The 12,298-nt window shown below is 43.4% G+C and overlaps 3 protein-coding genes across 4 annotated transcripts; 1 reads left to right on the forward strand and 2 right to left on the reverse strand.

Moving 5' to 3' along the window:
- Window positions 1–209: 209 nt before the first annotated feature.
- On the reverse strand, window positions 210–2,345 carry sac3d1 (SAC3 domain containing 1). 2 transcript variants are annotated; one of them, XM_088394705.1, is made up of 4 exons: window positions 2,247–2,345; window positions 1,375–1,763; window positions 1,018–1,300; window positions 210–857 (listed from the first exon to the last, which is right to left on the reverse strand). In XM_088394705.1, exons 2-4 carry the CDS (start codon window positions 1,747–1,749, stop codon window positions 376–378), a joined length of 1,140 nt encoding a protein of 379 aa, XP_088250831.1. In that variant the 5' UTR covers window positions 1,750–1,763; window positions 2,247–2,345; the 3' UTR covers window positions 210–375. The 2 variants fall into 2 exon arrangements, with proteins under 2 accessions (XP_088250831.1, XP_088250832.1); XM_088394706.1 differs by lacking the exon at window positions 2,247–2,345 and having other exon boundaries at window positions 1,375–2,240.
- A 155-nt stretch (window positions 2,346–2,500) lies between these two features.
- haus8 (HAUS augmin like complex subunit 8) lies at window positions 2,501–5,252 on the reverse strand. Its single transcript, XM_088394253.1, has 12 exons — window positions 5,131–5,252; window positions 4,960–5,036; window positions 4,690–4,748; window positions 4,330–4,456; window positions 4,181–4,236; window positions 3,951–4,068; window positions 3,699–3,809; window positions 3,524–3,627; window positions 3,274–3,432; window positions 3,044–3,185; window positions 2,807–2,948; window positions 2,501–2,733 (listed from the first exon to the last, which is right to left on the reverse strand). Exons 1-12 carry the CDS (start codon window positions 5,169–5,171, stop codon window positions 2,607–2,609), a joined length of 1,263 nt encoding a protein of 420 aa, XP_088250379.1. The 5' UTR covers window positions 5,172–5,252; the 3' UTR covers window positions 2,501–2,606.
- A 3,839-nt stretch (window positions 5,253–9,091) lies between these two features.
- foxe3 (forkhead box E3) lies at window positions 9,092–10,481 on the forward strand. Its single transcript, XM_088394246.1, has one exon. The coding sequence runs from the start codon at window positions 9,104–9,106 to the stop codon at window positions 10,343–10,345; it is 1,242 nt and encodes a 413-aa protein (XP_088250372.1). The 5' UTR covers window positions 9,092–9,103; the 3' UTR covers window positions 10,346–10,481.
- Window positions 10,482–12,298: the final 1,817 nt, after the last annotated feature.

Here is a 12,298-nt window from a genome sequence, read left to right on the forward strand (position 1 = left end):
GACTAAAATGTTTTATTTTCAAATCAAGAAACGCAGGTAAATGATGAAAAAATGTGGTCAAGGAGTTGTTTCCTTTTTGGTTAGCTGAGATATGTGGTAGTTGTATACTGCCACCTCGCGGACAGAAGGCGAAGGTGCAGATTTTGCAAGAAACATACGCAAAAATATTTTTTAACAGTAAAGTTACAAAATTAGAATCTCAACTCCAGTTTTTCTGTACAGCTTTTATTAAAAGTCAAACCCTAAGAGATGTAGATGTGCAAATAAAAACAAATACCTTTGGCATATATAAAAAAAAGACCCGTGATGCCATAAAAATAAAAATATGTTCAATATTTGAGTGGGTTTGGCAACAAGCATCATGATTATTCATTTTTAATTTGTGTCTTTTGTCAAAGTGCCATGAATGATGCTGCCAATAGTGAGATCTTTTTGCTTCGCTGTCACTATGTTGTGATAAAGAGAGCAGCAGCGTTCCTCTTGCTCTGGCTCAGCAAAGGAGGTCTTGGAGAACACCACCTGCTCATCCGCGTTGACCTCCACGCCACACGCCCGACACAGCGTGCTCGTCGGACTCTTCTCCAAGCCGAGGAGCTTTGACAGCACGCTCAGCGGGAAGCGACAGTTCCGGCTGCTGAAGCCGTGGCTGTAAACCAGCAGCAGGTCCTTGCGGCTTGCCGTCACGTGGCGATGCATAGCGCAGGCCTGCAGAAAACTTAGTCGGTGGGCCAAGCGGAGCAGACGAACCGTGTTCCGCTCCAGGAAGGCCTGGTTGATGGATATGGCGAGCATGATGGCGGGGGCGTGGCGAATTGGTGCTGGAAGCTCCATGATGTGCCGCATGGCAACAGAGGAACCTTGGGATGATCGAAGAGGTGATTAGATGTTGTATTTGCTTAATCTGCTTGTGCCCATTTGGGTCATGGACAAAATTGTTGGAACACCTCGTCACCAAACAGCTGATGTGATTTATTACTTAGCACACATACACGCCAACAGCAAATTTAAACAACCCACCTAAGTTATAAAGCAAGCCGAGAGCCTGGAACTCTTCCTGGTTGGGATGAGGCCCGGTTTCGTGCGTGTAGCAGTCGAGCAACCAGCGCAGGTTCTCTTGGAGGTGAGTGTCATTGATGCGGGGGTCGAAATGTCGGAGGGGCTCGTCGCAGAGCCGGTACGAGGCGTACAGGAGGAAACGCACCATCCGCTCCAAAATGGCCACGCAGTCCGGCCCGTGCGCCCTCTGGATGATCATGTCCTGTTTTACGCTGCGCAGGCGGTCGAAGACAAAGCTATATACCTGAAATATATGCACAGAATTGATGTTTAGTATGTTCAACTTGGGATGGGTGGGATTTTTCAAAAAACACTCACCTCAGTCCAAGGATGCAGATGAGGAGATGCCGCAATCTCATCAATAAGGTAACACACAGTTTTCAGCAACACAGCAGGGGGGCGGAGGTCGGTGGAGTTGGCAGAGTCTTTCCCAGCCGCAGGTCGAGAATACTCCTTGACGGCACGCAAGGGGTCACCTCGGGGTTTGCGCTCTTTCTCCGTGCCCGCCAGGATCTCGAAGCGGTGTAGGCGATTCTGGAACTCTCGCTTGCGCCGCTCCCCCACTGGACACATGGTCTGGCAGACACCCCTGGGAACGGTATCGTCTCCATGCGGCACAGTTTTGTCTTTCACGTGGGCTTTGCAGCGGCCTCGACCACGTCCCTGGTTCCGCCATCCTTCCCCTCGTTGCATTATTCTGCAGGGAGCTGCTTGGAGGATGCATAACACTTAACACAATACAACTACCATTTTCTGTAGAACTTCTAATCAGAGTGGAGGGTGAGCTGGAATTGGACTGGTTGCTAGTCAATCACAGGGCAACTTCTCAAATGTGAGGCAGATGTGCAAAGCATTGTTTTATCTCACATTTTTTCACACAATGTCACTGACGTCATATTCCTTTGAGGACGACATTGCGCGAATATTCATCAGGCAGTTGCGTCATAACTAGCTTCGTGTGAATGACGGGAGTTTTTCTACGGTGAACATTTACACCATATTAAATTATTTATAGCCGTGTATGCTAACCTTCTAGCGAAGATGAAGCTTGTAAGCAACCAAAATGGTTCTACGTCACAGTTCATAGCCGCGCAAAGTCTTCGGTCGGTTACTACACATATAAGACTCAAACTGAATGACATTTTGGTTTAAAAAAAACATTTGAAAGTGACAATATTAGACAAACTCACTTGTTACGACGAGCACCACCACAGTTCATTTTCAAGTAAACACAAATACTTCTTCGACGCGTTCCCGTTAGCGTACAACAGGTACTTAAAACACACTGCTACCTACTGGACAAATCTGTCTCCTCATCATCACGTCCCACCTCATTCAAATTCTTAAGCGCAAATTAATTGTTTTTCTACATGTTGTCTTTATCAATTACAAATTATGTATAATGCTGGACAAAAGGTTTCAACAAGTATCAACAACTCACTGCTTTTCAATTTATTGTCTGACAATCTTTATTTATTAAAAAAGTGTGCATCAAAGTGGCATTGGAAAGTGCATGCACAATACATCGTCCTCCCACGCTGCCAACAAAATTATTGTTTTGGGCAGCACAGCTCCATGAGCTTTTCAGGTCCCAGCTTCTCCTCCTCCTCAGCCTGCTGCACTAAAACGCTGTGACGGGACTGCAGCGATGACAGCTCGGACAGTTCCGAAAGCAATCTAAAATATTTGGAGGCAATACTTTCAGGGCAATTCGTAGCTAATTGAATATATATTATTTTTGAGTACTCACCCAGGCAAGTGCTGACGCATCTCCTTACAGTCCCTCTTGATAGCTTTAAGGCACTCCAGAGCGACTCGGTTCTCCTCGTGATTTCCATCTGTGCATTCTCTCAGAAGCACCTCGCTTTCCCTCAAACAAGCCTCTGCTTTATCTAGAGAAAGCAATCATGTGATTTACTTTCAACCATTTCTCCGGTTGCCAAGTTTTGCATAGAAAATATGAAAATACACAATATACGCCACCAACCCAGAAATTCTCGCGTGTCACCGGCAATGTGGACGTTCTTGACGGGCAGAACGTGTCGGGTGGTATCTACGGCTGAGGCTAAAGTTTTGTAAGACTCTGTGAACGGTTGGATAGTTTCTAATGCTGGAGTCAAAGCGGAAATCTGTCGGGACAACCAGATGGTGCATTGTGGTGATCAAGTCAACACACAATAAAAACAAAGTTCAGTGCTCACACAAGTAATTCCTGACCTGCAGATCTAAAAGCTCATTGGCCTGTCTCTGCTTCTCCTTGAGATGGTACTGGCGTTTCTTGGCTATCACCTTGCTGTGCAGCTCCTCCTCTTCCTCCATCATGTGCAGCAGCCTCGCTTCTGCCTCGGGCTTCAGCTTGGCCATGTTATGCGCCATCTAAAGTCAAGCAAACACTCAATCGTGCCATATTTTTGCCACCCCCTGGAAAAAAATCCCAACCTTGGGCCACAAACTGTCCAGCACTCACCTTTGCAGTGATAAAAGCCAAGGACCACGCTTGCATCTCGATGCAGTTCTTGTCATCTTCGTGGTTCCTCACAGTCTCGTTGGCACTTTGGGGCACTGTTTTATCTTCAAGGTTGACCAGAACACCATAAATAGACAGTCTCATTTAGAAGGAGAACGAGGATAACTCAGTTTACCTCCGATGACAGAAAAATCGAAATCAGGCGGCAAGACCTGTCCGTCAGAGAAGGTGGACTGCAAGACCGTCTTTCGTAAGAGCAAAGACTCATCCTGATGTGGCGCCTTGGCTGAAAGTGGGATTTTAATTAACCATCACAGGCAAGCATCCGCTTTTAATTGACTAACTAAAACTTAATAAACGTGATTTTCAATTCTGGTCTCAGATGAAAAAAAATAGAAAAGGAAATTTCTTTGTACTCATTACATACACGTTCCAAAAGCAAGCGGGCCCATGGAGCTTCGTGGTGGGGTGCTTTTAGCACGGCTGGGTTTAGGCTGCGAGAACTTCGGTTGTAAACTCCCAGAATCATTGTTGTGGGAATTACTCTGTGGAAGAAATTTGAATTAAAATTAGAATGATTAAAAAACTTTTTGCCTGTGTTTTAAATAATCACATCATGTATTTGAGAAAAAAAAAAAACAGAGTCTGTTGTATTACCTTTGAAAGAGACGACCTCTCAACCGCTTGCATGTACCGAGATGGGACAATCTTTGCTAAATAAGGAGATTTTTTTTTTTTAATTAAAAAGTGGAGTCAAGGTGCCACTCAAACGGTATTAAAAAAATGAGGATGGATTGATTACATACACGTTCCAGAAGATGATGGGCCCATGGAGCATCGTGGAGAGGTGCCCATTTTTACCTTAGAAGTGCTGGGTTTAGTTAAGACGTGTCTCTGTGGTGAACTCACACATTCACCGTTCACCGGGTTACTCTGCGTGCAGGGGAGAGGAAATGTCATGATAAAGTCAGAAATGTTTGCTTATTTTTTTTTTATTTGTTTCTATATTTTTCTATGAAAGTTTATACAAGGTAGTACCAAAGGAATTATCTTTATAAGTGAAAAAAGACCATGTGCAAAACTTGTTTTAGATTATGCTAATGTAAAAAAAAAGATTAAAAACAGAAATTGATTTAAATTTAAATTCATTAATAAAACTAACCTACCTTTGAAGTGGAAGTCTTCTCTGCAGCCTGCGTGCATCGAGACTGGACAATTCCATTTGCTAAAAAACAAAACAAAACAAAAACGACAACGTAAACAGACATATACATTTGTAGAAGGCTTGTGGAAACAAATATCCTAATACAGTCTTACTCGAGACGATGTGTGCGCGTTATCAAGACAATTACGTGCAAGTGTAACATGCCATATTACCTAAAATTACACTTGAATTAAAATTACACAGACTTCGATATATTTCAGCTAACACCTACATTCGGAAGCAGGCTGAATGGGCTTCTTTGCAGTTGCATTCTTGTTGATTTTATTAGGGCCGTTTCCACTTCTTAAACTGAAAGAAAGGGGTTACAGAAATTCGTGTAACTTGGAAATCGTTATGCATAATAAATTGATTTTCTATATATATGAGACAAAATAACAACAACCTTTTCGCGTCTACAGCAATAGTTCTTCTTCTGGACGCCATGTTTTTAGATTTTCGGAAGAACCCGCCCTATCCGTTAGATTTATACGTCGACAGGAAACAAGAAGTATGCCTTTAGTTCCGCTACCCTTTGTCGGAACCTTAAGTCTGTGACACGTCGATCGTGTTATCGTTGAACACATAAAATATTATTCACCTATTTATCCATCATTAATAATTATGAGAAATAAAAGGGACACTGAATAATTTGACATGCACCTTGTAAACACACAGAGAGTATTCTGTCTTTAAAATGTTTCCATTTTATTGCACTTATTTATATATACAGTATTTTACATTATGATTCAGCCTCATTATTTCATGCTGACATTTTCATTGTAGACATAAAAAGGTTAGCAATTGCCACTAGATGGGTGTAATGGTCTGTGTTCACAATTCAAGAATACACTTCGGTGACATATATCAGATTGTATACAAGTAGAAATTATTGTTTGGAAATTACTGGTTAACGGTGTTTTTTTTTCCCATGCACTGTTATCAGTGAGCCGGTCATCCGTTTAATTCCCACATGTGTGCATATCAACTTAGCTACTTCTCAGTCCTCATGCACTGTATGCTTTCGTGGAAATGTGTTTGTACATTTCTTAAGGAACAAACCAAATTCTGATCCCTGCCTGTCTGAGCTGTTCTGGGCTAATATGGGAGACAATGGTAAGACAGCGGGTGTGGGACGGGAGGGGTCTCGAGGAAAAGGATCCCGAAAAGCCCTTCTACTGACATGAAAAGTCCATCGGCAAGTATTGCGACAAGTTGCGTTATAGTGGAGAAACTCGGCTCTGTATGACATGAAAATGACGACACGTATGATGACTCACACTTGTTAGCGGAGTCTCTGGAACTGGATTCATCTTGACCTTTTACAACTTAATGAATTTCAATGATAAAGGTTGACCATTTATGTAAAGGCCGAGTTATCTTTCAGCACCAGGCAATGCCCCCGCCGCCGCTCATTGAGGCAAGCAGAGTTGATGAAGGACAATATTCTATATTCGGGATATCTTGTAGATTGAAACTGGGGTCAAAAGCACCCAAATTGACCATCTGACAATCATCTGGTTCCTAATAAAGTGACCTCTGGGTATATTTGATTTAACAATCCACACCCATGGCTGGCCCCTCCTCCTATTGCGGTAAATTACTCATCACTGCCCGGTCTGCTTGTCTGGTCCACATAGCCTTCCAGGAATGCCGGCTTTATGCGGGGAAAAACCAACCGGCGGTCTTTTCGTCGCCAGCTGAACCACATTACACGGACCTCGTCATCTCACAAGAAGCACAACCAATCCATTTCTATCTTTAGTTCTGAACCTAAAAAAAAGCACAGCTTTGGTCAAATGGCTCGCAGCTTTCTTTTCCACCTGAAGCACGTGGCGCTCATTTCCTAATATTGTAATTGGCCAGCTTAGCACGGTTGGATGTCACCTCATTCTGCACGGACGATTCTTGGGGGAGTTCCCCTGGAGGCGTTTGTCCAAGCAGAAACTACAAGTCGACTTCAACTATGTCAGTAGAGGTCAAACTCTGACGCCGCTGCGTGACCAAGGCTGGACCATTTTTCCGATTAGTATAAAAATGTATTGGCAATTATGGTCGAGCCCTATGAAATCTGCCTAGCAACAAGATACCAAGTATCACATAAGCTGGGAAAAGTTATAAAATGTTATGATTTTAGTTTTGAATCAATTAAATTATATTATTTTGGGCGGAAGGTGCTGACATTGCCCAGACTGGTTCTGGATCAGCTGTGTGAAAGTTTGCACATCACAGACGCGCATCATACAAGCAACCATGATTATGTGTGTGTGTATGTGTGAGAACCATGTGCAGTGCTTTAGCAGGGCAGTGTAGCGTGCAGTGCAGAAGCGGTCTAGGCGAGCGCGGCCCCCGCTCGGCTGGTAATCCCCGCGTTTTCAGGAGCCCTGGCCCGTACTTGATGGGCTTGAGCAAGAAAAAGGCCGCGCTCTCTCCTGCGTTTCTCGCCATGTCACTCTCTCACTCTTTTATTCAGCCTCTTTCTCTCATGCCCCCCCCCCCCTCCTGTCCTTGTCCCCTGAAGCCGCTTTTTCGAATGACTGGCTCCCAAGTGTTAACTCAGCAACTTTTATTCAGTCATCTCTTGTCCTCTGGTTCGCATCACATGTCAACAAGTCCTTTTAGGACTCACAGTTAAATTAGTGATTTCTGGGAATTTATATTTTACTGTTTGGACTTCATGGAGACTCTGGGTCAGTCAGATGTGCAGCAATGTCATGACATGGATGGCTGCTAATGGAGGGAGGATTCAAAGAAAAGCAAATTGGCAAATTTTGTGTCTCGATACTACATACAGTATACTCCGATATCATTCAACAATACCATACTGCATGCTCTGTCCGCCAGCTCAAAGTAACATAGAGATGACTGGACCCCCTCCCGACTCGACCGCTGCTCATTCAGACAACACTAAGCCCAGCTAGCTACTCACAGCCAGTGGCTAACAGCTTCAGACAGGCGTGGGAGCAGGACCGTATCCAAGCAGGATCTGCCCCCAGAGCTGCCAGGTCAGCCAGGACAAACAGGGGCTCAGACCAGGAAACGGGCCCTCTGCCTCGGGGCCCGAAGCCTCTTGTTAATCCCCCTCCCATAGCACCCACACTGGAGCCTCCCTATTGCACCTCTGCACTCACTCTTTCAATCCAGTTACTGGCAGTTAGTTCACAAAACCAACTATTTAATTTGACCAAAGTCACGACAAAAGTGCAACAGATTTTTAACTTTATATTTTACTCCAGGTGCTTTTAACATATTTATTTGGCGTCACCAGTAGTGAGATATTGAGCTCAACAGCTAGCTGGCTAGCGATAGCATTCAAATACTGTAATACATAACTGGTGATACAAAACTACTTCATTAGAGTTGCAAAACAATTTTCAAATAATTAAATATTGCTCAGAGAAATTGATCGTCAATTTCTGATTATGGATATCATTTAAATCAGCTATCTGCTTAAGTAATCAATTAATTAGAACCGTTGTGGCCCTGCTGCATTTAAAGGCTGTTGTCTACATATCAGTTGTGTGCGGAACTGTTTTCACTCGAAAGTCCAAAAGACAACATGTCTTGTCCCCGAGCAGAACACTGTTTAACGATCACTTTCGGAAAATGAAAATGAAATGGAGTGATATTGACTTTTCTTCCCCAAAAGCTTTGATAGCTCAATTGCTTGTTTTCAGTGGCTTGTTATTATTTTTCAATTGCCGTATTGTCTGTCATGTTTGCAGTAGCACGGAGCAGCTCTGTTGTTTCTGCTCTGAGTATACAGACGCCATGCTGGGAGAGCAGCACAGCGGGAAGGACCTTGAAGTTAAAATGCTACTTTACTTTATACTTTCATTCCATCCCTTTTATAAAAAACTTACACGGACAAAAAAAAAAAAGCAACAATTGAACAATTTGTGATTTTTATTCAATAAATAACAATAAATGTAAAAATGTCTCTGGCAATTAAAGGGTAAGAACATTTATTTGTCACCAATTCAGTGCAGTAGACCACATGTAAACTGCAATTTTAATTATGAAATTAATATTTCTTTTTTTAATACTCATCTAAAGGCATTTTTATAATAAGCTACAGCATTTGGGTGCCAGAAACGACATCCTCCAAATTAGTTCCATGCAAAGAAACAGGTGAAAAACAAATAAATAATGCATTAAGTATGAAATCAATGTGCAAAAAAAAAAAAAAATTGGTGCAGCTGCAGCTTCGTCATCAGGGAGCTAGTTGCGTCATTGCTCCCCCCACCCTTATAAAACTGTCAGCGCCTCTGCATCTCACCTGGAATGACACCCAGCACCCAGCACAAGAGGACACGACACGGGCTATTTTTCTAAAAACTTTTTTTTTTTAATATACACCGTTTACTCTTTTATTTTCTATGAATCTGGCAAACTACTCGTACTACTCTGGCATGTGCAACATGACCGCGGAGACGCAGCACTCTCCCGCAGAGGTCAGTCCGGTGGTCCTGTCCCCCAACGTCAGTCTGGACTCTCCGCTGCCCCCCTTGATGCTGTCAGGCCGCTCCAAGGACGGCGTCCTGATCAAGTCGGAGCCGCGAGGGAACAGTCCCGACGCCGAGGACGGGGTCGTTTTGGGCCAGACGGATCAGGAGCACATGCCCACCGGTAGCCGCCGCAGGAAGAGGCCGGTGCAGCGGGGCAAGCCCCCCTACAGCTACATCGCTCTCATCGCCATGGCCATCGCCAACTCCCCCGAGAGGAAGCTCACACTAGGCGGCATCTACAAGTTCATCATGGAGCGCTTCCCGTTCTACAGGGAGAACTCCAAGAAGTGGCAGAACTCCATCCGTCACAACTTGACACTCAACGACTGTTTCGTCAAGATCCCGAGGGAGCCCGGCAGACCCGGCAAGGGCAACTACTGGACTCTGGACCCTGCCGCCGAGGACATGTTCGACAACGGGAGCTTCCTGCGGAGGCGCAAGCGGTTCAAACGCACAGATGTGAGCACCTACCCGGGCTACGTCCAGAGCTCCAGCGCCTTCACGCCCACCCCGATGGGAAGGCCTTCATACCCGAACACCTTGTACGCGGGGATCGGGTCCGGGTACGCGGCCTCCTCCCAGCACCCGGCCATGCTGCATCACTACCAGACTTCGGCCGGCGTGTGCCAGGCGCAGCCGCGCATGTTCAGCATCGACAACATCATCAGCCCGCAGGCGGTCGGGGAACTCAACCCACAAGCTCTGCAGGGACTCGGCGGGGGAGACCTGGCCGCTATGACCTCCAGCTGCTCGGTAACCGGGGGAGACCCTTCGGCCTGCTTTCAGACCCAAACCGTCAACCAGTCCGCCAACATGTTGAGCAGAAACAACGGAAACATCTCCTCCAATATCTCCTCCAACCTCACTCCGGCGTACCCTTACTCCTCCCCGGCATCGCCTCCCAACCTGGCCGGTATGACCCAAACCGGGTTCTCCCCCGGGAGTTCTCAGGTGTACTGCCCGGGCAACAGGCTCTCCCTGCCTTCTCTGCGGCCGAGCTCCTGCGCGGAACACACGGAGCAGCTTCTGGGCCTCTCGGGCTCCATGAACACTTACAACAACTCCTACATGAGACAGGCCAACTTTGCATCGGGACTGGAACGATACATGTGACAACCTGGTTGAAGAACATTTTATAAGGGATTCAAAAATTCTCGTTATTTTATCGTGATAGTTTGACAGCAAAGGATCAAGCCGTTTGAGAAAACATTCCACTTTTTTCCAAGCCATTCAATTTTGACACATTCCTTGACGTCTTCTCGGGAAAATTTGTTTTTTTTATTTCGATGTAAATACGTTTCTATTTTTTAAAAAGTGCAGCAGTCTGAAATAAAGCATTTTTAACCTAAATGGCGCTCCACTTTTCACAGTTTCATTACGTAGGTCTACACGAAATTTGTTATTTTATGGAATAGAAAATATTAGATTTGTTTTGTTTAATTTACTATACGGAGTGTATTCAACATTTAAGCCTAGACGTAAAATAATAACACATTAAATCGCATCTCCAATATACAGCGGAGTGTCAATACAATTTCCCTTTGAGAGATCATATTGAGTATAATAAATAGAAGACTAAATTTAGAAAATAATAAAATGTATAATTTTAGTCCCAAATTGCTCTAAAATCTAGAATTACACAATTTGATATGCAGCACTGATTGCATATAGGAGACCCGGATTCAAACCCTCAACCTAAAAAATGTCAGGTGGGTGTCAACAGTCATCAGCCCGTTTGTTATCGTGGTTGTACTTTGCAGGAGTACACAAATGCAAAGAGCGGGTGCTAAAACCCGATTTTAGTTTCCGTGTCAATGCGCAGCGGGCTTTGTTGCTATGTTCCTTTTGAGCAGCAGAGAGCGCCATAACCTCACAAACCTAGGTTGTTGAAAAAATAACGCACAAACGTGACTGGCGTTGAATTTATGTGCATAGGAAAAAATACCAAATTTAAGCAGAACAAACTTTGATCAATAATGACCGCTAGATGGCGTCTGTCACTTAAACTTTGACACAGGACAAGTACTCTTGCCTTGGTATTTCATCCTACATTTATTTGTGTGAATTCATGTGCACAATAAGAAGTCATGAACTGTACCTGTCCACTGGATAAATACATAAACATGTTATCTTAATTCTGTGAAATGCTGAAAGGATAACAAGTCAACAAATGTCGTTAAGTATGGGCCGTATATAGCCCCCTCCACACACACACACACACACACACACACACACACACACACACACACTCACACACTCACACACACACACACGCGTGCAACGAATACTGTAATTTACTTCATAAAATACATAAATAAAATTAAAACAAGGACAAACCATATGTCTATGATTTGGAATTTTCAAGGTAGTGATGAGGCCAGGCATGAATAGCACAAATCAATAAAATAACCTTATAAAGAAAAAAAAACGTAATTAAAACGAACCAAGTATATATAAAATATAAAAAAACAGTTTTCAGTATTAATTCAAGCACTAGAAATTAATAATGATAAATCTGATTTAGTTAGTGACACCAGAGCAATGATAATAATAATAATAATAATAATAATGATAATAATAATAATAATAATAATAATAATAATAATAATAATAATAATAATATAATAATAATAATAAACTTTGAGTATTTTGGTTCACAAAATAATTCACATAAAATCTAAAAGAACTGATATTTTCCAAATGCAACTACATTAAACATTCGTTAAAAATCTAATAATACTAAAGTGAAATAATACAAAATACATTGAACAAATTAAAATGCTTTCGTTGCTAACACGCGTCTTCTCGTTCGGTTTAATTACATTTATCATAGAAAAAGTTACGAGCAAAAATAAATTTCACTGCAATCAATGACACATTTGGACTGGTCAGAAACGAAAAAAACAAATCACTCCGTGTCCGACTCTTCCTTTCTCATCATGCGCGTTCAAATGAACGTCAAAATATCAATGGCAAGTTATGATATGTAAATCTGGCCCAGTTCCTCTATGTGCGTCAGTGATCACGTGACCAGGGTGCTCCTATAAATGCGTAAAGGAAGCGGGG

The sequence above is a fragment of the Syngnathus floridae genome, chromosome 13, assembly GCF_059516105.1.
Source record: "Syngnathus floridae isolate MCC-2025c chromosome 13, RoL_Sflo_1.0, whole genome shotgun sequence".
Lineage (NCBI taxonomy): Eukaryota > Metazoa > Chordata > Actinopteri > Syngnathiformes > Syngnathidae > Syngnathus > Syngnathus floridae.

What these genes read in the sequence shown, in the direction of transcription:
- sac3d1 (XM_088394705.1), bottom strand. Translation starts at nt 1,749, where the DNA reads ATGCAACGAGGGGAAGGATGGCGGAACCAGGGACGTGGTCGAGGCCGC. An exon ending in ATCTGCATCCTTGGACTGAG is followed by an intron (nt 1,301 to 1,374) that starts GTGAGTGTTTTT and finishes CATATATTTCAG; the next exon opens with GTATATAGCTTTGTCTTCGA. An exon ending in CGGCTTGCTTTATAACTTAG is followed by an intron (nt 858 to 1,017) that starts GTGGGTTGTTTA and finishes GATCATCCCAAG; the next exon opens with GTTCCTCTGTTGCCATGCGG.
- haus8 (XM_088394253.1), bottom strand. Translation starts at nt 5,171, where the DNA reads ATGGCGTCCAGAAGAAGAACTATTGCTGTAGACGCGAAAAG. An exon ending in ATTGCTGTAGACGCGAAAAG is followed by an intron (nt 5,037 to 5,130) that starts GTTGTTGTTATT and finishes CCTTTCTTTCAG; the next exon opens with TTTAAGAAGTGGAAACGGCC. An exon ending in AGAAGACTTCCACTTCAAAG is followed by an intron (nt 4,457 to 4,689) that starts GTAGGTTAGTTT and finishes CCCTGCACGCAG; the next exon opens with AGTAACCCGGTGAACGGTGA.
- foxe3 (XM_088394246.1), top strand. Translation starts at nt 9,104, where the DNA reads ATGAATCTGGCAAACTACTCGTACTACTCTGGCATGTGCAACATGACC.